Source organism: Accipiter gentilis, chromosome 6 (genome assembly GCF_929443795.1).
Source record: "Accipiter gentilis chromosome 6, bAccGen1.1, whole genome shotgun sequence".
Lineage (NCBI taxonomy): Eukaryota > Metazoa > Chordata > Aves > Accipitriformes > Accipitridae > Astur > Astur gentilis.
In genome coordinates this window covers 9,720,747-9,745,516 of record NC_064885.1, presented here as the reverse complement: position 1 = coordinate 9,745,516, position 24,770 = coordinate 9,720,747, and the positions used below count along the sequence as shown (strand labels likewise).

Here is a 24,770-nt window from a genome sequence, read left to right as displayed (position 1 = left end):
GCGTCAGTGAACACACTCACACATACACGCCCACTGCAAAGAAAAAACATGAGGTGTTTCAGAACAAGACTGTAATAACGCTGATGAAGGTTCCCGTAACAGCCCCTGGATATCTTCCAGTGTAATGAGATCACTGGCTGAAAAGTACTTCAGGAGCTTTACAAAACTAAGAATGGATTTACGCCTTGCTACAGCTAGCTCTTCTGGAGAGCTGCAAGGGGGGATTTGCTCAGACTCCCAGGAAGAAGAGGGAAGATACTCCATATCCAGCTCCTGCCCCCCCTGCTTTAGGTCGACAACTTTCAAACTCGGATTTTGGCAGTGGAGGAACCTTACACCAGGAAAATGTAATTGGTCTAATTCACCTCTCTGCTTAGCGAGGGGAGCACTAAATCTTGTCTTTTAATGTTTTGGCCATGCACTCACCTAATGCCTAGAACTTTCTGGGAGCTCTCTAGCTGTGTGCCAAGCATCTTTTACTGCTGCTAATCTTCTCCTAATCATTTAATGGCTCCCTCTGGTTATGAGATGACTCACCAGTAGGTGTTAGATCACCGCACATCACTGAAAAATGGAGCTCGCCCTTCCCCTCCAGCAAAACATCCACAGTCTGCAGCACTTCATGGGGAGCAGGAGCTTGTTCAGGTGCTGAACGAGTCACCAAGGGTGACAATGTTGCCTCACTGCAAGAGCCAGGCACGCTGTTTCAGTAACAAAGGCATCTCCTCATTTCCTTGCCTGTCTGTGAGCCTGTACGGAGCCAGCGCACGCTGTGGCTGTCACTGTGTCTGCTCCAGGCTCACTGGGACACTGGTGTCCCCCAACTGTGCAAACTTTTTGCAGAGCATTTAAATGTCAGGAAACCAGAGGGTGTGAGTAGAAGCTGGGCTGGGAGAAGCTGGGGCAAGCAGAAGGCAACTGTAGCTCCCTGCACATGTACGTCCCTGAAGTGCACTAGATTTTCTCTGTTGTAAGAGTCCTGTGGAAGCATTTGTAGGAGCTACAAGTAAATCTTCTCCTAAGCCAACCACCAAACCACCCACTGTTTCAGCTACACGAGCAGTGGCCACCCATGGTCTCAGCGATTCTGCTAAACATACAGCCAAGTCATTTGCAGCAGGAAGCACCTGACATCCCCTTCTCCCGCTTCAGGGCTCACTCGCCCTTAGCTCCATTTCTCTCCTCACTCTTACCAGTCCTGGAGATGTGATTGTGGGGCTCCGTCCCTTCTTGAAGCAGTTTTCTGAACCGATTTTGAGGCAGAAGGTTTTAAGGAGCTACGTTTTCTCCCCATCAGATCCCACACACCATTCTGTGTCATCTCACATGCTCCCAGCCCAATCCGTCTCACCCAACCAACGCAGACAACACCTGCATCATAGCAAACTGTAATAAACCACATTCTCTTCAGATGCATTTCGATTTTAATAAATAAGTGGTACAATGGTGCCAAACCCGTGCATCAGGGCTCAAGAGACAAGGGTTATGTTTCAGGGCTGCTATTCCCTACAGCACTACTGAACGACTGGTGCAGTTTCCGAGGCTGACAGCTGTGGATCGGACCTTCCCAGTTGTTGCGGGGTCTTTCTATCATTATAACAGAGATACCGAACCACAAGGAAAACTGCTATAGAAAGACACTGTGAATTACAAGCTGTGGATAAGGTGGAATTTAATTCTTTTCAGCTTTTGTGAACAGGTTGGTATCTCATTTAATTCCAGAGAACCACTGCTGTTGTAAAAGCAACCTCTGCCTTGCCAGTTCCTCTCTTGTAGGAAACCACTTCTGTAGGAGAGCATAGGAACTAAATCAGAACATAATCCCTGTGTCTTAATACCATCGTGCATGAGTCACCCTGACAAATAAAGTAGCTGGCTGCATTACTGCTCAGCAATTTAACGATTCATTTCATGCCTGACAGGAGAAAACACTGCACGGACTGGCCATCCTCCCTCGAGTAGATGTGCAGGAAAATCAGGTGGGATGAGCTCTTGGCTTGCCGGTGGTTCACTGCCAGGCAGAGCGCTTTCTCCAGCTTCAGGTTTGCAGTTGGACTTCACGGGACTTCAAGCAGAGCATTTCTTCCTTTCAGCAGCACCCCTTCTATGTCATCTTGGGCACAATTTGGAGAAGAGATTTCATTGACGGATTGAAGTCCTCCCTCTCCCTGTGCGCATGCTTGCTGGGTGTGCTCCCACAGCTCAGCAAAGGACTTCTTCAGACTTTGTGCAGAATACTTGAAAGAAGAGAGGGAAAAATAGTGAGTCCACTGACTTTTAATCCCTTCTTTCAACTTCTTAAGTCTGCTTACATTTTCTTTCCAGGGACAAGTAGCGAGCTACGCTACAAAATGTCTACATCTAAGCAGAAGCCCCAGCTGTGCTCCCTGATGATGATCCCTGAGCAGAGCAGAGGGCACAGAAGTGCCAGGATCCCATTTTTTAATTCACCCACCCTTGGTGGAGAACCTGTGCTGGCATTTGTTGGTTGGACATAGGGCTTTTATTACTCTGCTAGCAAAGGCTATAAAAGAAGCATCATTGTAATGGCAAAAAGCGCATTGGCAATTTTAGTTTACTTGCAGAGCTGCCAGAAGCTATTTACACATACAGCCACAATAGCATTTTGCTAGGGCTTACAACTGGAGGTTTTCCCAGAAAACCTGTTATCACCAGTGCTTTGCAGGACAGCTATTCCTCCCTCTTCTACCTTCCCAGCTTCATATATCACTTTGGGAGGCAGATTTATGGTAGCCCCTGCGCTGCTTTGATCAGTGCTCTCCACCAAGTCAGGTGCAGTCATTACAGCAGCTTTGCTAAGTGTTTTGGGCATCTATCAGTCCTGATTGTTCCTCTCTCAGCTCTGAACGAGGTGGGCATTCTCCCCGTTACAAACAGAGCAGTCTGGTGTGGCTGGTGCCATGGACCAGAGCAAAAAGCAGGGCCAGGCTGTGACTAACACAGAAATTTAATCCCCTCCTCCTTGAAATTTCTCTGTGGAAGAAGAATAAATGCAGAATTGCTTATAAAAATTACCATTATAGCACTTTTCATTTTTTCATGGATAATCTGGCTTCCTCCCTCCAGATGCTTAGCCAACACAATGCCTGGCTATTCCTATACAAATACCTTCCAAACCAAAGAAGTTTCTCTGCAAAAAAGCAAGTTTCTCTGCAACCCCGTGTGAAACCGTCCATTTTTATGATATTCACTTGGTTTGCTCAAGCAAAGAGGGATGCCTGGCAGCAAGGTACTGCTGCAGCAGGTTCCTCGGGCCGGGGCTCCCATGGTGTTGGACCGTGGGGAGCAGTGGGTGACCGTGGGCAGGGGAAGAGGCATCCGGGCAGGCTGAGCTGTATTTGCTACCAGCCAGACCACATGCACATGGTGTTGGGAAGGGACTTGTGTGCCATGGATGACACATGCTGAATCCTTGACCAAAAAGCACAACCTGCCTTTGGCGCAGTTTCCCCTCCAAACACAGTCTTTGTCAGAGCTAATGCTGCCGGGATGGGCTGCTGAAGTTCAAAGCAAACGCTGTGACATGGACAATAGGGTGACTGTGCTTTATATGGTGGGGACAAATCTTAAATACTTTGCACGGCTTCAGAAAGATCTGATTTTGGAGGCTGTCCGCTGCTGGTGTTCACAGTCTGGGGAATATGAAAGCCTGTAACTGGAGCTGCCAGCATGTGGCATAAGGACAATCTCGCTGGGTCTCTGCAGGTGCTCAGAGAGTAAAATCCTGGCAAGGAGTGCAATACTGGTCCCAAGTCCCTCTCCCAGCTGCAGTCCTAGTCCAGTCTGGAGCAGGGTGACCAGAACTACACGCTCTAACCAGCATGTAGAGACACCACAGATCTATATGTTAGCATGTTCATTTTCGTCTTTCCCTTTCCCAGCAATCCACATATGCTTGTCTGCCAAGAACTCAGGTGGCATCTGCTGTAAGCTCTCCACTAAGCCTCCGAGAGCCCGTTATGAGCTGCAACAGCTAATGCAGAACCTGTCCCTGTGTTTGGTATATCTGAAGCCGCTTTTTTCTTCCATACATTTTCTTCCATACAGTGCATTTACTGACACTGTTATATCACCCACTCATTCAGTGTCATGCAATCTTCCTGCAGCTGTCCGCAGATGGTTTCTACTTTAACTGCCTTGCGTAATTCTTTATCATCAGCATCAGGTTGCTGCTGATAATGGGGCAGGATATGGGGTTGTAGCACAGCAGGCAGGGCTCAGCTGAGCCCAGGGAATCCTTTACGCTGCTCAGCCTCCGAGCTACACAGACCAGAGGAGTTTTGGGGGTTCCTGCCTGCAGCACGTAGCAGTGCCGCATGAAGCTGCTCTGAAGCAGTTTTAAGTTCCTGTTGGAGGAGGACGGTGCTGGGACACGGACTTTGACAAATTTATCTCCATGGCCTGCGTTAGTCAGCTTGGTATGGCATGGCACGGGGCAGGCTGCTCCTGCTCCCTGCGCTGCCCACATGGGCTGCTGGGCAATGCTGGCCCTGCCAGCAAGAAGCAAAGCTCCAACCGAGCTCCCTTTCGCATGAGCACAATCCTCCCACCCCTAAATAAATACATCAACCGTTTGCTCTCTTTTTACCTTTGCTTTGACAGAGGGGCAGGGGCTGTGTTGACGTAGTCTGGCTCATCATCCGGGCTTTCTGTCTGCAGAGCTGTGGGCGAGGATGGGAAGCACTGATCAGTAAGCCAGATGATCTAAAAACACATCACACCATAGACACACTGTGCGTCCTGCCAATATTTAGCCTTCAGTACCAACACGTTTTTGTGCCTGGGCTAAGAAACCTCAGATCACAGTGTCAAGGTCTCCTTGAAGGGGCTTCAAAATGGTCACAGCAAATCTGCAAACACCCTGCAAGCAGCGAGCGTGGACAGCTTTTCAGACCCAAGAGAGACGGACTTAGATTTAATCTTGAGGGTGCGCAAACAGGATAACAAGAATCAGTTTGCTTAGGCAGCTTCCACATCAGAGACAGAAAGCTCTTAAATACATATCAGAAAGCTCTTAAACATATATGTTTACATTCACCACTATCTCCCAGGCCAGGCTACCCCCTACGCTTCACAGGAAGCCGCACATTAGATTAAACTGCTGTTTAAAGCTTAAGAAATATGCACCCCCCATTACTGCAAGAGAGCGGCGGGCTGTCCCACTGGATGCGCATGGTGCACATTTCTTTGTCGAAAGGGATTACGAGGCTTGCACCAGGGCAACTTCAAAACGTAGAAGGATATAAGACATGAAAAGAGTGACATCCTTCTGTGGCACTCCATGGCCAGGGTTTAGGCACAGCCACCTACATGGTGGCCTTTTGAGTACTAGGAACACCAGGTCCCATCACAGTGGCATTCAATTACAAGCGTGTGTAGCAATTTGCACATTGCCTTAGATGTTTATCACGGACGACTGGGGAAAAAATAACTCAAGACAGGAGCGATGTTAGCATTGCCCTGAGCATGGTCTATACTGGTCTAGTGCAACAGGCACCCTGTCGGTGAGCCCCATCCCTAAATAGTAAACAATTGCTGAGAACATACCTTCCGCTTCCTGGAGTTTCCATATGTGTATCGCTGCACTGTTCTCATAGTCTACAGCGTCATCTGTGACTAAAAAGAGTTTGGACAGGATGATGCTGAACAGCAAATAGACTAAAAATGGACCTTTGTGAAACCCCCCTCCTACCGCTGCACCCCGACCGCCCCGTGCACGTGGCTGAGTTTCCAGCTGGGCTGCTGCTGTCCTGCCGCAGGTCTGCTGATGCTGCCTCATCACTTTTCCAGCCCTGACCACGCGCCTGGATAGCCGCAGGCACGGACAGGGATCAGACTGGTCTCTGCTGCTCCTGCCTCCTCTAATCGCTCCACACAAAGCCGGGCAGGAGCAGGGCAGGCTTTAGCAATGCAGAAAGCGTTGTGATAATTCACTGGAGGAAACCAAACTGACTTCCTATTTTGATTGCAACATCCCAGGACAGAAGCTGGAAGCCCTTAAGCAGAAATTGTGGTCCAACATCATCGTCCAGCGGCTCACTGGCTGCAGCCTTCTTGGGCTGGATGTGGTGAGAAACCTGAGCTGGGGGCTAGAACCACAATCAATCTTGGCTATAACAACACTAAAAACATTGAGAAGCGATGCAAACCCCAAAGCTCCTGGACTGCTGCAGAAACCTCCAAGTCAAAGGGACCAGCTTGGAGGTGAGCTCTCGGCCAGGAAAGTATCACCATGTGCATTTTCCTGCAGAAACGGGAAATGCTCCAGGTCCGCTCTGTGCATGCAGCAGCCCCTGTACCCCAGCTCTGCCGGCACGGAACTGGTAAGAAGAGCCAAGCCTGTGAATGAGGGGTTTTTCCTTCGACTGAGCAGGTCACCGTCCCTCTCTGCACTTCCAGATACCTTCGTGCAACACGCATGAACCACAACAGCAACACACCTACCCAGATCGGAGCTGTGAGACACCTCAATGATGACGTTTTGATAGGAATGGGAATCCTCCTCTTTCTCTGGCGGAGAGAAGAAAGAGGGGGAACAAAGGACATAAGGAAGCGTAGCTGACCTGGGAAGATCCTTCAGCACCTGCAGGAGAGGGCCATTTCCCACAACAAAACGCACATTAGCTAAAAATCCATCAGTCTTTGTGACAGCTTGTGCTGACCCAGGGATGGGGCATCCCCAGCGCAGTTGAACCAGGCGATCGCTGCCCCGTGGGAGCATCATCACCAATGCCATGGAGCGCCGGCTGAGCCTCTCCGGCCACGGCACCGGCCACGGCACGAGCCACCCGAGGGCGAGCTGCCAAAGCTGGTCCTGAGGCACAGTGACTTTTCTTACGGATAGGAATAAAACCCAATCAGCATAATTACTAACCCTACAGCAGTCCCCAAGGTGAACAGGGGGAGGGGCTGGCTCTGTCGAGGAGTGAATCACCAGACTCCAAGCCCAGGGTAGCAGTCGGGAGAGGGTTTTCCTTCCCAGCAAGTGTTAAGCTTGCGACTCCAGTGCCTTCTTGGGCTTATTCTCAGTTTCTGGGAAGGAACTGACCCCCAGTCCAAGCATGTAAAATCTAATAGCATCGAGAACCAAAATCTGCTTGAAAGAATTTAAAAGCCCCAAGCTCTTTGTTCTGTTGCTGGTTATTTCAGCTCTCTGGGTTGGCCCATAAACAGCTGAACCACGTGAGTCCCTATATTGCTAACCTCAAAACCTGCACCCACTGACGCTGACAACACCACTGACACCCAACAGTTCGTGTGGTCATGGCACCTAAGCTTGAAAAGTTTGCAGACAGTGCAAGCACCGCTGCTGCTCACCCCACAACCCTCCAATGCTTCTCCAAAGCCTCTTCGAAGGGGACAAGCACCGAGCTCAGCAGGTTGACTGATCTCAGCCAGGACAGGCAGTCCCTGCATGGGCGAGGGCTCTGCTGCCCAAAACCCCGCTGGGCAGGAGAGGAAGGCACTAGCCAAGTGAGGCACTCGGAGCAATTCCGCAAGAGCTACACACTGACACTACCTCTAGGTAGTCCTCAGCCACAGAAAAAGCATTAAAACTAATAAGGGATACAAAAACATTTATGTTAATACATTCAGGTTTATCTTTCTCCCTCCCGCCCCCCCCCCCCCCCCCCCCGCTTTTTTTTAAAGGTAAATTTTTTTGGTAAACAAGATATTTTTTCTCTCTTTTTTTTAAAAGCTTTATTTTTCTCCCCCCAAGTCTCTTTAAACAAAAAATAGGATTTGTGTTTTGAAATTCGTTTTAGATAAAAATAGATTGGTGTCTGAGTCAGTGCAGAGAAGTGCCGAGTACCCAGGGAAGTGAAAACGTTTCACAGATGCAATATGTGCCTTGAAAAGATGCATTTGAATGGAACGGTGCATTTCATCCCACCTTCATTCACTAGCTTCCTAAACCAAGCGCACAAAGTACTTGACGGTGTCCCCTTGGCAAAAAGCTTCTGGAGGAGGGGATGCCCGTTCCCATGCATCTGGGCAGGACCCTGTGGGGCTGCGATATCTGCTCATGCAAACCAGACTGAGCTAAGAACAGGGAAATGGCCTCATTACCCTGCACGCTCTTGCAGTGATGGATAATTTGCTGCTGCCCAGAGATGAAACGGAGTAAGAACAAAATGTTTTGTGCCATCGGAGCCATGGATGTGTTCGGGCTGTCCAGCCAATGGAGGGACTGATTGGGGCTTGGGCGTCCCTCACACCCCACGGCTCTGCTACACCACTTAACAAACCCATGTCTCCTGGACCCACGCTTGCTTCAGGCCATACAGCAACAACGCACAGACCTAAGCAAGAAAAGTCTTGCGAGCTCCCTGGAACCACGGGACAGCCGGGCTGGCGGCTGGAGAAGAAACCCATCTCGCTCCCGTGGAAACCTTACCGTCGGGTGGTGTGAAGAACCTGGCACAGTTGTAGTAATCCAGAAAGATGGGCTCCCTGCAACAAGAGCAGCTGCCGTGAGCCCCTCCCGCCCCAGGCAGCCCAGGGGCTTCCCAGCCTGAGCGACGAGAGAGCCAGGACCGCACTGGGACCAGTATGGTTCCATTCGATCACGCCAGCAGGCAGCAACCAGCTACTTACACGTAGGCAGCGTCCCCTCGCAGGCAGTCCTCTGCAAGCACAAAGGGGTTGCCGTCAGCACGCCATACCCTTGCATAAACTCAAACTGCCATCTCAAAGCAGAGCTGGACAAATTCCCCGAGCACAGCTATAGCAGATGTCCCCAGTAGCCAGAAAGCCCCTGGCACGGCCCCAAAACCTGTCCACAAGCAGAGCCAGGAGGCTGGAGCAAGGGGAGGCAACCCCAATCCACCCCAGGCCCTGAAAAAACACAGGGCTCACCACTTCTCATGGACAGATCCTGCCATGCCAGCTGGCAGGGAGATCAGGAATATCCTCCCCGGTTTGGGACAGGAGAGCACAGCCCCACGCACCGATAATCCTCTCAGGGCGAGCGCCAGCTCACACCAGCCCAGGAGGGAGCGGAGGGCTCGTCAGCATCCTAGCCCCCTCCGCTCTGAGCGTTAATCAGCTCAGCACACATCTTATAAAGCAACCGCTAAATTAACCAAGCCAGAGCTCTGCCAGCTGCGGTGCCGACTGCCTGCGCGCTCCCCACCGGCTCTTATCCCTGCTCGCCTCTCATCACCTCGGCAGCCTTCCCTCCCCAAACCGCCGGGCATGTGGCTGCAGCGCTTACCTGTCAGGAAATTCTGATACCTGGACTCGGTCCTGCTCCCTGGGGAAAAGCAGAGGGGCACGTTACACTCGGGCTCAGGCTGAGCGATGGGAGCAGTTCGATGATGGAGGCACCGAGCATTTTGGCATCAGCAGCTCTGCCCCCGCTCAGCTCTTTGCTCAGGGACGGGGAAAGTGACTGCAAGGTTGGACATCCCGGGACAGAGGTGTTGGGACAGCCAGGTGGGATATTTTAAATAATCTGGCCCTGTGGCTCTCACCAGGACTGGTCAGCCAGAGCAGGAAAAGCACTGGATTTTAAACTCAGACCCAGGCTAGATCTTATTAAGCACTGCTGTGCAGCATCATGGGGAGGTGCTAATAATAGGAATTAATTTTATCATCGCCCAGCTTGTTTCCAGGATAACGCCCCTGTCCCCTGCCCAGGGTCCAGCAGTGAGTAACCAGCCCCTCGGAGGCTCTGTCTGTCCAAAACCGGTGAGAGCTCCCAGCTGGCACATAAACAAATGAGCCAAGATTTGCAGCATCCCCATTTATGAATCTTGTGGTGCTTCCCCCGTGGCTGCGTGGTTGGGGAGAGCATTGAAGCAGTGCCTGTCCTGGGGGAGATGCTCACCGTATCCAGCGTGGCGGGAGGCACCGAGCGCCTCGGTGCTTTTCCTGAAAGAGAGAAAAGGGAGCTAAAATCCCAGGTCTGAGCAAACTGTACCAGGGGTTACAAACCACAGCAACGACTAAGCCAGATGGGCCGTCTGTGAAACCTCCCTGCAAGGTTATAACAGGGCGCACGCCAAGCAATGGGAGATGAAGAGTTTGGGGTCAAATCCCAAGATGGGAATGACTATGCCTGAATATTGCAGCAGAGTTATTGCGGCTGTGTAGTTCTTGGGGGTTTTGGTGATGGGGAGAAGGGGATTTCTCCTGTCAGACTGCTTATAAGCAAAGAACGGCCGTTTCTTTTTCATGATTTTGCATACCTATTATGTACAGCAACAGCTTATTTCCTTGGGTTCGATTTAAACGCTTGCCAGTAGAATGCAGTCAGACAGAATAAAACCTAGAAGTCATCTAAACCCAATATTGACCATCAATAAATTAAGCCACCTGATCTAGTTGAAGATGTCCCTGCTCATTGCAGTGGGAGTTGGACTAGATGACCTTTATAGGTCCCTTCCAACCCAAACTATTCTATGATCCTAAGTATAAGCCAAGCCACATCTATAGGGGCCACAATCCAATCCCAAGTCCTGAACGTTCACATATGTTGGGTGAACTTCATCCAACCTTGGCTCCACAGCTAGTTTTTGTTTGGGTTTTTTCACCTACCTTGCTATTGATAAGTTTTCAGGTCCCTTAATTTGTTCCAGCCTTTGGGTTGTAGCTAGCACCAAGAAAAAAAAAAAAAAAAAGGGTGTTAATTATTATGGCAGCAGCAGGTATTTCAAAGAGCACAGAGCATCCACCAGAGAGGATTCCCCGGTACTGGCAAGCATATTTCTAATGTGTCCCAAAATAGCTTCCAAATCATTCCTTGAAAGTTCATAAATGGCCAAAACGGGAAACAAATAGAGGAAAAGATGGTGTCTGCGCAGACCACAGAGCTAGCAAACACACCGGAGAAAGCTACGATCCCAACTGCCGCCTTATTGCCCATTCTCCCCCAAACCCACTTGGTTCGGAGGCCTTTCCCGCACTCAGCACCCCTCCCTTCACACCACGAGATGCATCGGTAGGTCATGAGCTTTCGTCGGGCTGGGCTGAAGCAAAGGCTCGTAGTGGGGCTATGGGACTCAGGCCCAGCAAGGTCCCAGGGAAAGGAGCAGCCCCGCAGATGCAGATGGTGACATTTAATACAGACCCTGTTAGCAGCTCGCTTCAGGATAAAAATCAAAAGGTCAGAGCCTAACCCAGCCTGCCACAGGAAGCAGTAAGGGGGTGATGATAAATGAGTCACTCCTATCAATTCAGGTTCACCCACACTGTCGTTTTCACAGGGTTTCACAGAGCCCAAGTTAATAAGGCGTTGCATTTCAGTGACATTGTTTTAGTGATTTATTTCCAATGCGCAAGGAGATTTTTTCCTAGAGCTCAGAATTCGCATCCCTAGAAGCATCTAAGGTGGCTTTGACAATCTTGGTCTCGTATCGTTTTAACACCTGGCTTCAAGGTGACCCTTTTATTTTTACTTTCCCCCCATTTTGTGCGTGCAGGACCCCCACCATCCCACGACACAGGAGCCCTGTGCAACGTCCATACTCACTGGAATGGGATCGAATCACCTCAAAAGTCTGCTGGCTTTCGAGCCTGGAAAAAAGAGAGGTACAACTTCAGCTGAATTTGGGGGTCTATGATAAGAAAAACAGATGCGAGACCTCCCTGTTTGGTGAGCGGAGGGAAGAGAGCACAGCCCCCACGCTGGGCTTGGCAAAATGCTGAGGCACATCGCTCGGTGCGTCACGCAGGACCAGTATGAGCTGGGAGCAGTTTCCCGGACTCCTCTTTGACCCTTTAAAGTCAAGATGTGCTTATGGTGCATTGGCAGAGCAGCCAACATCAGCTAAGGGAAGGACCCAGGGATGAGGAAAACATTTAGAGTAATTCCTACTCTGACACTTTATGCACCAGTTAAGGCCAGAAGAGCATTTTCACCCACAAAAACCTGGGTGTTCACCCATGAAATGGCTTCAAACCCCACTGCTTCACCTCCGCTGCTGTCCCTGCCCCTTCCAACATCCCTCAACATCAACCTGAAAAAAATAACATATGTGCCCAGTAACCTCTTTACCTTTTATTTAACAGGAAAGCTGCTCTTCAGAGCACAAGAGGATTCAATGGCTTTTCTACAGCAGGTGCATACGGGCACTTAACTCTTGATTTTGGGACCCTGAAAGTGTCCCTTCCCCCCGCTTTCTTTCAGGTCACCCCCCCCCATCCCAAGCTGGTATTCACGGCACAGGGCTGGTGGAGAGATGAGGTGCCAGAGGACCTCACTGCAAAGTCTGCAAATATATAGAGTTTAACCACTTTGCTTGCAAAAAGCCCAAACTAACCCAAAAGAGATCTCTAAAAAGAGCACACGATACCACGAGCCTGAAGTCAAACCCCCTAATCCAGGTATAAATCTCCAGAAGTCGGGACGATTCCGTATGAGCCCGCGGGGGACGGAGCCTGTGCTGGCTTTTCCATCAGTCTGCGACGGATCACACCGAAGCCTTACCCCAGTCCTGGGCAAGCGGGGCAGACACAAACACCCCGACCCCACAGAGGCCTTTGCAGAGCCCCTTTGCACCACGTTTGCTCCTATATCAAAGGTTACAAGCCAGGTTTTGGGTTTGGTTTTTTTTGGTTTGGTTTTTTTTTATATATATCATTTAGCTGTGGTTTTTCTGTTGCTGAAGGAAATAAGTGTGTGTGTGTGTGTGTGTGTGTGTACAATTGCATTTCCTTCGCTGTTGATGCTGCAGGTCAGTGGTTGCTCTGGCAGAGGGTCTCACCAGCACCAGCCAAGGGCAGGGTCTTGTTTATGAAGTTACCAACCTCTCTACCTCATCTTGGGGCACAACAGGACAGGGTAAGGACTTGCCCTTCCAATTCTCCCAGATCTGTTTCCAACTGGTGAATGACTCACAGGTATCACGGTCAGAGCTTCAGTTTAAATTTGGATTATTCTTTGTGAAGGCATTACCCCTTCAGCAGCGCCCTGGGTTAGGGCACAGCACCCTGCACGCCCCATTCTGGGATTCTTTTATTTTATATAAACGCAGATTTCAGCTGTGAGGCATGAAATGGGTCTGGCTCTGGCCAGGGTCTCACCCCGGGTGAGCTGTTTGGGGGAGAAGTGCGATTGTGAAAGGCAACTTACTGGCTCCTCCGCTCAGTCAGCTGCTTCTCTCGCTTGGTGGCTGGAAGACAAGGGGAAAAAAAGCTCTCAGAAAAGGATGATTTGGGAGTTAAAGATCAGAAAGACCAATAAAACACGTTCACAAAACTTCTTCAACTGGGAGCCCAGGAAGACAGGGGAGGGAGCGAGCAGCAGTTGGGTTAGAGTTTTGATTAATTTTTTTTAAACCATGTTTAAATCGTAGTATTTGTCTCTGACACTGCAAAGCAAGTCAGCCAGCCGTTCCTGTCCCCCAAACCCCAAACGGCAGCCTCTCTCCCCCAGTAAAACCCACCCAGTGCTCAGAGTTGGGCTCAAACCCCCACTGGGTGCGTGCCTCCCCCACCCTCTTCGTATTTAACCTATATACGAATTTATCCCCCAGGCTCTCCTTCCGTGCCTGCCCTCCTCCTGCCTGTCTGCCCCAGAGCCTCTGCAGAATTTGTCCCAAAGCCACCCACCACGGAGGGGGACCTCCTAAGAGAAAAGGCTCTGCCCACCCTGACCCCCCCCCCCCCCCAGCCCAGCCTGGGGTCGCGGGCAGGACCCCGAAGCACACGGGCAGGACCTTACCGGAGAGCTGGCACTTGAGGCAGAGGCTGACGGTGGCCCCGAGCAGCATCAGCGCGGCAGCCACCCACAGCAGCTCCAGCTGCACCATGGCCCGGCCGCATCCAGCCTGAAACAGAGCGGCGAAAGGAACCCCGTCAGCATCGGGGGTACGCGGGGCTGCGCGGCCGCCGCTGGGAAAGCTGTTACCCCCCCCCCCCCCCTCCCTGCCAAGAGCCACGTGCTATCTGCCTTCACACCCCCAAAGAGCCGGGCGTTTGCCGAGGACGCGGAAGAGACTTCAGGGTTGTATTTTGGGGCGGCAGAGGCGATGGCTTTTCCCTGCGCTGCTCTGGTCCGAGCGGCTGCCCGCACGCTTTCCGCTCCAGTAAGACCTGAGCGCGCCCCGGAGCCGAACCCGTTTCACTGTAGGGAAAGAAGAGGTTCACGGGGTTCCCCTTAGGTCATCAGCACAAAGAGGAAAAACCCATTTGGATTTACTCATCCCCACTCCCGCAACCCACGCTTCCATCGTCAAACATTATCAGCAGACACTATTTTTTAATAGCAAGAAAGGAAGACAGAGAGGGAGGTGCTTGGAAATATTCAAAGCTGCCAAGACCTCCACATGAGGCACTCCGGCTATTTCCCTGCAGCGCAGAGTTACTTTAAATGTTAAATTCCCCACACTTTTTCCTGCATTTTGCTGGCTCAGACACTGACTCTTCCCCTCCTTTCCATGACAGGCTCTTCCACAAACAGCAGCTAACGTTTTGTAATAATCAGCATGATTTGGCTTCAATTTCTTCCTTTAAAATGTATCCTATAAATATCACAGAAAACAGCCTGCTGGGTCTGGGACAGATCATTTAGCCCGTTCCTGTTCCCCGGGGCCAGATTTTCTTTACTTAAAGATTATTTTAATTTATTTTTGTTTTTAATAAATTTCTTCTTTGGCCCCTAGAGATAGAGAAGCTTCAACTTGCCAAAGACCAGAACGTCGTTGCTCTGCCTGGTAAGAAGCTTTCCTACCACCTAACCTGAATATCCCTTATTACAATTCAAGCCTGTATTGTATCGGTATAGCCACTGTGGATGGGGGGGGGGGGGGGGGGAGAATATGTACATCCAAAAATAATTAGTAATTAAAATAATGAAAACCAATTAAACTACTATCAATAACAGATGATCGAAACCAGCAGCTTGATTCCGCCCTGCTGAACACCTTCTGCCTCCGCTTGCGTAAAGCACAATAAATCGCACTTCTCTGCCCAAACTGCAAGCCGCTCCGACACCCCGTTCACATGGGAGAAAACCCAAAGGTCTCCTCACAGCAGCCGAGCCTTTCGGTGCTGAGCGAGCATCCTCCTGCCCGTGCCAGTCGCTCGGTGCTGGAGCCGAGGATGCCGGCGGGAGGTTTGCGGTCCAGTTTGGCATTGGAGTCCCAGTCCTACACCAGCGTCCTAATTACCAGGGCACGGTGTAAGCGATTGTGGGGCAGGGGAAGGAGAGGAAAGACGCGGTCCCCCGTTCCTGCTCCAGACAGCCCCTCGAGCACAGCGTCGCTCTGGCCCTGCCGGGAGGGAGCGATTGCTGCAGGACGGGACGGGCTGCCGGGGGTTTGGTGTCAGCGTCCTCGCAGCAGTGCCCAAACACGACCTCGCGGCCCAAAAGCGACCCTACACCCAGCAGGATGACGACCTGGCTTTGAGACCATCCTCTCTGCTTGTGAGCAAACTGGGTTTATTTCTGCTCCCTTTGAGGCTGCCTGGGCTCCCAAGGATGTGGCAGCTCCCAGCACTTGCTCCATCACGGCTTTGCTCTTTCTAGACCCCTTGGAGGGGGGGGGGGGGGCATTTCCCTGCAAAGTTTCTTGCAGCACTTGCTGAAGAAGCTGGGATGAGTCGTTTTAGATTAACGACATGCCCAGACCCCCAGGGACCCACCCCAGAGGTGCAGGACCAGCAGCCAGGACATCGGGACAGAGCCTGGTCAGAACCACGTGGTTTCTCACATCATTTTTCCTTGGCTCAACATCCCCCCTGGAAATCATGAGCTATGGATCATCTCTAAAGCATCTGCAAGAGGCAGCTAAGGGAAGTTGGCCCAATATTGGTGACCAAAATTCATTATACAAAGGGCTATAACACTGCTGGTTTGTTTGTGGGGCTTTGGGGGGGTGTTCCCCCCTCCCCCCCCTTTTTATTTTTTTTTAAAGAAAAGGCAAGGCAGAGCTGAAGGCACCTGACAACACTGACCTAGTTTGTACCATTACAGGGCAGGCCACCATCTCTCTTCTAGAGCTGGTTTTATTTCTGCAGCAGGGGAGCAACGTGGCAAACCCAGGCTGCTTGTGAGCCCCTCACTCGACGGGAACACCAAAGGTGGTTATTTGCAGAGGCTGCTGACTGAACAGGGCAACACACATCCCATGCCCATCACGGCATCCCCCCAGCAAAGGCACCAAGTCACAAGCACAACACCGGCCCAGAGGTTATTATTTGTCTTCACCAAACACCCAAGTCCCTGGACATCCTTTCTTTTGGTACAAAACCTCCTCTCCTAAGGAGCTGACGGAAGGAGGTGATGAACAGATTTATGACAAGCAGAAGGCTGGAGGCACTTAGTCACGGCTGGTGGGATATAAATAAAATATTTGGAAGGCTGAACGTGCCTTCCCTGCTCTCCGCCTTGGGGAGAGAAGAGAGGAGAATAAATAGACTCGAGCCACTAAGGTCTCTGATGAGGTCCAGATATATCAGAAGGACGTATGGAGTTAATGACTTCCTGGCCAGCCTTGCTTTCAAGATGCTCAACTCAAACACAGGGAGAAAACAGGTTCCCGTCTAGTTTCAGGAGCAAAATTCAGACAGTGTCAAAACGCCCCGTTCTGTTTATACGCTTCTCTGTTCTCCTTTTGCATTTTTTTCCCCCCCTTTTTGCGCTGGCAGAAGTTTCTCCTTGCACGAGGAAGCCGGCGCGGCCACAGCGCGTGCTGCCAGCAGCGAGCGTTGCCCGAGCACCACGGCCCCGTGAAATCCCCTGGGAACAGCTGCTCCAAATAACCCGTTCCAGGGAAAGCAATGCGCTGGAGGCTGGATAAAGTCGTGATCTCTGCATGGCACCTCTCCTGAGAGGGGGAAGCACACCTTCCTGAACAGGGGCTGCTCTTTTCATGGCCTCTCATATTTTTAGCAAGCAAAGAGATAACCTTTTTTTTTTTTTTTTTTTTTTTTTTTTATTAAAATGGGAATAATCAATGAACTTGCAAAAGATCATTCACTCTGTACATGCTAGGTCTTGTCAGCCCAGCTGCTGGTGCGGATGGTTTCCAGTCCTAAATTAAGGATTAAACCCAGTAACAGGGCTTACTATAAACAGCCAAGGGAAGGAGAGGTTGTTTTATCAGGGAAGACTGGAAGGTTTCTTGCTTTTAAAGTCTATAAAGTGGAGAGCAAGAGTACATGGACATTACTGTCAATCTGTCCGAGAGAGAAACACCAAAGTGAGAAAAGCTGTTTAAATTTAAATAAGACAACACTGGCTTATAAAATGAGTGGGTATAAACTGGATATGCACAGGCTAGAAATAAAACTCCTAATGGATGGGAAGTCTGTAAGAACTTCCCAACAGCAGCAGAAGAGGCAAAAAAGCTCACTTAAAAACCCTTTAAGAGTACTTCAAATGTATTTAAATCTTTTGCCTAAAAACCAGGAGAGTGAGGAAAGTGTTGATGTGGCATCAGCAAAAATGGCTGGTTTTCCGTAGGATCATTTCTGATGAAGTCATTCTAGCCCTTTGCAGGCATCAAGCCCACCCCCCAAGTTCACATTGCAAGATAAAGACTGAAATTGCAGGTTTATGTCATGTATTCGACTGATTTGTAAAAAAACGCCCAAAAGGCAAATATAAAAGAGTCACCTTCTCTCCCCTGCAGAAAATTTTGTGTTCTGCACCAGTCTGCAATAAATGAAGACTAATTCAGACTGATTGGATGAGTCACTGGCATGAAATATAAAGTGGAGAGTTTATTTAAAACCTCGCCATATGAAATTTAGCACACGGACTTGTCGAGCAGATGCAATATTCAGCTTGACTCAATGTCTCTAACATTTCTAAGAAAAGAAACACTACTCTCTGTTTGTCTATGTTGCACAGATTGCCGCAGAAAGTCCCATCAATTTAGAAACTGAAGTCTCACACCCAGGAAGCTCCTGCAGTTGGAACTGCTTCAATGACCAGCGTTGAGCCTCCAGAAAAGCTCCTTTCCAGAAACCTGCACATCCCATTTCCTACCAGATTTTATGCCAGTGTAAGTTTTCCTAGGAAAACTGCTACAGCATAGATGAAGTCTGGTTTGGTAACAGCTTTTCAAGCAGACCATGCTTTATTTTATGCCAGGGGAGCAGTAGATGCATTTCAGTAGAACATAGGACAAAAGGGAAAATTGGAATTGATAAATCAACTTTCACATAGATTATCACTTTGTAAAATGCTTTAAAAAAAACTCAGGTGGAAAATACAGCGCAAAATCCTAATCACAACAAGTATGCCAGCATAAGAAGGTAATTCACAGAAATATCTTGTATTTGTCCTTAACTTCCCCTGTTGCAGGCAGCATCCTTCGCCGCGGAGTCCGGGGAGACACCACGTTAGGAACTGCAGATACAGGCAACCTGTACGTATGTAACCGAGTACTCCTACGTAGTCCAGAGCAATGAAAATGAGCCAGTATCGCACAAGATTATCCCATAATTATCCTGTTTTGCTAAAGCGTCTAACTCATGGCCTGTATTACACTGAACATTGATCACAAGAGAAAACTGATGCAAAGACACAGCTCTTTCCATCTAGGATCAGCAATTTCAAGCACTTACGTGCAGTAAAATAAATACATTCATATACACGATGCCAGTCAGCCCTGAAACCCATGGAAAACCCAGAAAGGGTACTTCAAGTCAGCTATTTCATAGGATTGGGCTTTGGCGGGGGGAACAGCGGTCTCAGAAGCTACAGGCAGGAGCCAGAAGCAGGACCGAATAGATTTGGGATGAGGGCAGCTCAGCTCAGCCTGGATCTTCCAGAACGTTTTAGCAGATGTGAATGCAGAGATAATGTAATTTAAAAAAAGCCATGCTGCCATCAGCAGATGGAGTGGGGAGATGTAAAGAACAGTATTTTAAAACAGGCACTCCAGACTGTATGGGACAGACTCTCATCTTTGGTCCAGAGGCATCTAAGTGCTGCTGAGAAGATATATTTGGTAATTTTCATACCTCGGAGCTTGTCGGGCGATGGCCATGAGCAGCAGTGAGGAGTAACATCCAGCATGTTGCTTTTCAGAGGGGTTTCGCAGGGCTGACCTTGAACCCCCTTTAAAAAGGGTCACCGAGGTCTAGCCTAGGATCTCCAAGCTCACCGAAATCGGTGGGACACCCCACCTGCCCCAAAGGCTTCACACGAACCCCACGCCTCCCGCCGGTGCCTTTCTCTCCCCATCCCTCCGTCTCCCACCTTACCCGCACAGCCTCAGCCGCTCTCCCCCCTCTGTCCCATCTCCTCCTGCATCTCACAGCTGCCGCCACCGACACCGGAGCCCGTTCCTTCGGGGCTCGTTAGCCAGTTTCTGGTTTCCTGTCATCATCTGAATCACTAACCCCAACATCCGCCACTCGGCCGGTCAGCCCCTCGCCAGCTCGCGAGAGGGACCCACGGGCGGTACTTGCACAAACTCACCCTGGGCAGCCGCTCGCCGGAGGATTTCGGTTTATCTGCCGCGGGGAGAGGAAGAGGCTCGGACGGCGAGGAACCGCGCGCGCCGCCAAGGTTCCTTACCGAGCAGCCCTTGAGTTTCCGATGGGGCTAGTGCCCCAAAAAAGTTCAAGTTTCCCTGTTCGCAAAGAGCCTGGGCAGGATTTAACCCTGTGCGCTGGAAGCGGCAGATGCTGCCCAGAAAAACCCATAGCAGATAAAGCAAAGAGGGAGTCCTCTCTGAGTTTTTACAGAAAAGATGATATCAGGCCTCAGAGGCAGCAAATAGCCTGAGGTCAACATTGCTAATGGCCAAACCTGCAGCTTCTGTCCAGAGCTGTAAGAATAAAACTACTTCTTATGCTTCAGCATTGGCAGTTTGCAGGCAGACACAATTTCACTGTACTCTTAAAAAAAAAAAAAAAAAAAAAAAAGAGTAGTTCCTTAGTTTTTGTTGTGCTTGTACAGAATAAGGAAGGTTTATGAATAATGGAGAATTTATCCACTGGCTTAGAGCCCCATTTCAGTACATGAAATATGCATCCTGCTCTAGGCATAGGAAAGTCTGTGTGTGCGTGTCACGGCCCTGTATAGTTGTATCTACCGGAGTGCAACAGCCAGCCAGGCACACGCTTTACAACCAGAACAATACATTTCATGCTGCCTCTTGCTGGGGCTCTAGAATACCTCTCTTACATACAGGCATGTAAATTAGTCACTACAGGGAAATTTTATTATATTTAAATTAGGGCACTCTGAAGCTACCACAACCGCTCATCTACATCCATCCATTTCTATGACAGAAGGTGACTCTTCTATCATAAAAATGATAAAATAGCCAACTGTTTACAACTTTTGCAACTCTGGGATGGGAACTTTGCTATCAAGCTTTCAGAGGAAACGCTGCTTTGATAGATAGTTAACCGCTGGGTATGCAAATACACTTAGACTTTCTCTCTTCCAATTCTAAGCTGAGGTGCAAAGGCAATTGCTTTGATGTACCTTCCAGAGCTGTTCCCACATGAAATCCGGGTGCAGAAGCCTATCTTGAAATCAGTACGTATAATCTGAACCAAAGATTAGAAGAGACCCAGTTTTGCATTGCTTGCACGGTTTCTGGCTGGCCTCTGTATACTATACTATATAAGATACTATATAAGGTACAACGCTTTTCTGACTGCCAAAGCAGTTGCTACAAAATTAGCATTTCTAGCAGAGGTCTTAGCTATGAAGTAGTTTATTAAGGGCTTTCTAGCCTTTTTTTTTTTTTTTTTTCTTATTTAAACATAAGCTGATAACGGAAGTTTTACAAAAAAGTTGTCTATAGCAGAATTGTTGCTCTGAATAGGCTGGAGACAATTACGGTTTGTCTCTTCCGTACCAGAAGAAGTCTATTTTATTAGGAACAGCCGATGCTAAAAAGGTACCACATACTCGCATATAGGTTCCTCTGAAGCTTCCACAGCTTCAAAGATGACTCACTGCCATGGTACAGGTGTTACCACAGCTGGCACAGGCTGCAGCAAAGGCACCTCACGTTAAGTCCCCCCGTGGTCTCCCAGACCAACACATGCAACTGCTCAACCTCTCTAGAGCAGGTAGAAGCTGTTGCCGTGCCTGAGGTGCAAAGCAGCAGGGTCACCCCCAGCGTGTTACAACTGCTCTTGGGTAGAGCAATGCCCTCCGAAGACACCAGTCCTCTGGAGAGGCCCAACTACCTTGATCAGAAGGTAATTACCGCAGTAACACACACAGCCGTACAGATACTATGTCCCTTCTTTGTAATTCTCACACAAAGGTCTTGATGGAGGGGTTTAGGATGAGGACCCTGACGCGGAGCACCATCCAACGCAACCATGAGTTCTGCTCCTAGTGAGGCCAGAGCAAGTCCCGTCTCTGATGCACACACCGTAACCCCTCGGACACCAAACCCAGCCCGGGACACCAGGCTCTGCCCTGGGCCTGTCCTCTCCCTCCTGTAAGCCCCGTGCCTTGCCTAGACCTCCTGCTAGAAACCATTTCTGGTCTGACCAGACGTCGACGACACAGGAGCATCAGGCTTTTATCCGCTGCAATAAATTATATAAAACGCCACATTACAATTTCACCTTTCCATGTCCTTTTCAAAGCTTACCCATTTCAGCTTGGTTTTGTTCCACCCCCGTAACAAACACATAGCATCTACTCCTTCGGTCCATGTTACCAGCTAACCAACCCCTCTTTCTCCCCCCCCCTCTTTTAACACATAGCTAACCAGCTGCAGAAACCTCTCTTTGGGCCCAGAGAGGTTGTGAGACTCCACCTTCCACCCTGCCCCAGCTCACCTGTTGGGGATGGCAGACTGAATGCCCTAGGGGCCATTTCACATCCTTTCAGATAAAGGTGGGGTCTGCTCACACACCAGCTGGTTTTGCTGGAACCAGGTGTTATGACTAATGCTGATCAGAAGTTAGCAGTGAAACAACTATCAGAAAACAGCGCGTGCATCATCTAAACCTGCCCTTTCTGCAGAAACACCCCATGCCGACAGTTTTGAGGAAAGGTTTCCGTGCTCCAACAGGCAATTTCTCCCAAAGCTCATAAGCTTTGCGGGCCAAGCCTCGCCTGTTTTGCAGGAGACCAGCACTCAAATCCCCCTTGCTTTGGGACCAGTATCAGCACACCTCTCACCCCAGGCGCTCATTACTTGTTTTGCCAAAATTTTCACAGCAGCTTTAATGAAAGCCACCTCTTGGAGGCAATTTTCTGATGTGCTAAAGTACTGTGCGCTCGTTTTTGTACAGACCGAGAAACAGCTTTCCTTTTAGCTGTAGTCACATTGAGCATTTAGGGGAAGTGCCACCTCCCCCCTGCCCCAGCTGCACGCTCCACTGCAAATCTGATCTCACCGAGCTGAAACTGAAAGCAGCTCCGTTACAGCTGAAGATACATGCTGCTACCACCCAGTGGAAAGCCAGCTCATCACTAGGATTTCTGGGTGCTTTACAGAAATTTGGCCAAGTAAGGTTTGCAAAGGCTAATCCTGTACACCCCTACGGTGCTATAAAGCTTCTTCCCATTCTTATCCTGCTTAGTTCATCCCCGTAGACACAATAATTCTTAAATTTGAACACAAAATCCTAGAAGGTTTGAATGCTTTTATTTGATTTTTTTTATACAGCAATACAAATTATACAGGTTCATTACAGTACAGATTCTGCAGGGGTTTATAGAGGTACTTAGTGATTTTTTGGTTTATTTAAAAGAAAGAGGCAGATCTTGGGAGCATGGTGACATGAACAAAACAATCTCCTAGCAGGAAGAAAATCCCTACCATGGGGAACACTAACCTGGCTGAAACCTACTGGGCAGAAAGGTGGTGGCAGCATTCCCGGCAATAACATACCCAAAACATCAACCCTGGCACACTCTAGAGCTTTACACAAGAATTTGTGAGCTTACAGGTGAGCAGGTTGTTCCTGTAACAGCGCTGAAGGTCCTTAAAGCCCTCGGATGCACTTTGCTGCAAAGGGGACAGAAATCAGGGAAGCCGATGTTAAAATGAACCTGCCGCCGAGCAGGGGACGTCACGTAACAGAGGCGTTGCAGCTATGGAAAAGGAAACCATAAAATGCTTTAGATTTAGTCACCCGAACAGCTACAGTAAGATGAGGAACATGATCTCAGACCTTGTAACAGCGACACCGCACGCACACCATGACACCGCATGTGCACCCAGAACCTGATCTCCCGTTTCTTGTGCCCATCTAAGCTGCGGGTTTAAGTGAGCAGTCAAGGAGAGGAACCAGCAAAGCTCCCGTGCAATCCTTAATGCGCAGGATAGGCGCAAGCTATACGCTTATAGCTTTGGCAGTACGTTTCTCCAGTTAGTCCAGAACATATAATGTCATCGAGATATTGCTATTAATAATGTGCATCAGGCTTGAGAGTCAAGTGTCTGGCACTGAAGGATTAAATCCTTTCAGAAAGCAGGGTCAAAGAATATGATTACACCATTTCAAATGCTTCTAATTGGTTCAGTTTAATACTGCTATAGTGAGTGGTATCACAAATAACAGAATAAACTTCAGATTATATAGATGAGACGTATGCACCCAATAAAAGATGGCCCCCTGCCACTTTGAATATACTTGATTCTTTAAAATCCTGCAGTGGATAAGTGATATTTGAGAGGAGGGATTTAGCTACCAGATCAGAAAATTCCTGTCTCAGCTGGAAATCAAATTCCTCTTCAGCCACAGAAACTCCCCTTTCTAAAAATTTAAGACAAGCACCACCTACAAAATTGCATTCCAAGAATCCAGTCCAGAGAAGCGCCCGTGAGAACTACAAAGGTAACTGATTCTACGCTAGAATGTGCCAGGATATACGAACAGCCCCATTCCTTCAGAGCCTTCGCTCTTGTCCGGTAGTGAAACAGAAACCATCGGAATGTAAAACATAAACTTAACACAAATTTAAAGATGCTCACAGTTAACAGCTTATTGCCCATGCTCTTGCTGTAAGCCAGTGTGAATAATCACGAGATGTACTTCCACACACTGAGAAGGAATGAGGTCGGTAGAGAAACCCAGTGATCAATGCCTGGCTTCAAACTGCACTGCTTGGAGCAAACCTGACACATGCAGCCTTTGTCCAAAATACACTCCCGATGAACAGGGGTTTCCTGGAAAACAGTCGCTCCCCACAGCTCTGTTCAAAGCAGTCAGGGGGACAAGGGCCGCTCTGGAAGTTGCTACGCACAAGCGCTCTGATGAAGGGGTTGCACAACCATTTCAAAATTTGCTGGCTTTTATTATTAAATCTTTTCTACAAAAAGGAGGGGTTGCAATATCACAGGATTTGCTCTAAAATTCTCACAGTTTTCTCATCGTTTCTGAAGACAAGTCAGCAGCTAGTACTACAGGTAAGCAAATGCTCCTACTATACTATGTGCTAAAGTCAGGATTGAAACTATAATAGAATTCATAAGACAAGTTGAAAAATATCAGCATCATCCCAAACGGCCCTGGGACAGCGAGTCTTGGCCACAATCATTCTCTTATCAGTCACAACCAGCTCTGGGACACCTAGCAGAACTTCAGAAATTCAGGGTCAGCACTGGAGACTTTTAGTAGCGCCAGCACGTCTCAGTACTAGGTTAACATCTTGCTGCTACTTTAGGAAGGCGAGTAAGCCACCTTCGAGTCCTTAACCGGACTCTATCCGCAGCCCGTCCTTTGAGTATGTGAACGCTCCGCCACCTCCTCCAGCCATCAGAACAACATTCATGACCACAAGCACAAAGAGCCCCCTCTGATGCTGTTTCAGACCTGCACGGTCCAGTGAGTTGGCAGCACACCCGTGCCAGCAC

The 24,770-nt window shown here is 49.3% G+C and overlaps 1 protein-coding gene across 2 annotated transcripts; it reads right to left on the bottom strand.

Annotated features, from left to right (window-relative positions):
• Positions 1–1,423: 1,423 nt before the first annotated feature.
• Positions 1,424–19,278, bottom strand: LAT2 (linker for activation of T cells family member 2). Of its 2 annotated transcripts, XM_049802012.1 has the most exons (13): positions 19,186–19,278; positions 13,691–13,796; positions 13,100–13,139; positions 11,498–11,541; positions 10,564–10,618; positions 9,854–9,897; positions 9,239–9,277; positions 8,620–8,650; positions 8,420–8,475; positions 6,466–6,531; positions 5,569–5,637; positions 4,610–4,682; positions 1,424–2,237 (listed from the first exon to the last, which is right to left on the bottom strand). In XM_049802012.1, the coding sequence occupies exons 2-13, from the start codon at positions 13,776–13,778 to the stop codon at positions 2,219–2,221; spliced, it is 624 nt and encodes a 207-aa protein (XP_049657969.1). In that variant the 5' UTR covers positions 13,779–13,796; positions 19,186–19,278; the 3' UTR covers positions 1,424–2,218. The 2 variants fall into 2 exon arrangements, with proteins under 2 accessions (XP_049657969.1, XP_049657968.1); XM_049802011.1 differs by lacking the exons at positions 1,424–2,237; positions 4,610–4,682; positions 5,569–5,637; positions 19,186–19,278 and having other exon boundaries at positions 6,175–6,531; positions 13,691–14,321.
• Positions 19,279–24,770: the final 5,492 nt, after the last annotated feature.

Coding starts and splice junctions, on each gene's coding strand:
- LAT2 (XM_049802011.1), bottom strand. CDS start 13,778: ATGGTGCAGCTGGAGCTGCTGTGGGTGGCTGCCGCGCTGATGCTGCTC. Junction 9,898..10,563: donor GAAAACTTATCAATAGCAAG/GTAGGTGAAAAA, acceptor TCTCTCTTTCAG/GAAAAGCACCGAGGCGCTCG. Junction 6,532..8,419: donor GTTCTTCACACCACCCGACG/GTAAGGTTTCCA, acceptor TCTCTCCGCCAG/AGAAAGAGGAGGATTCCCAT.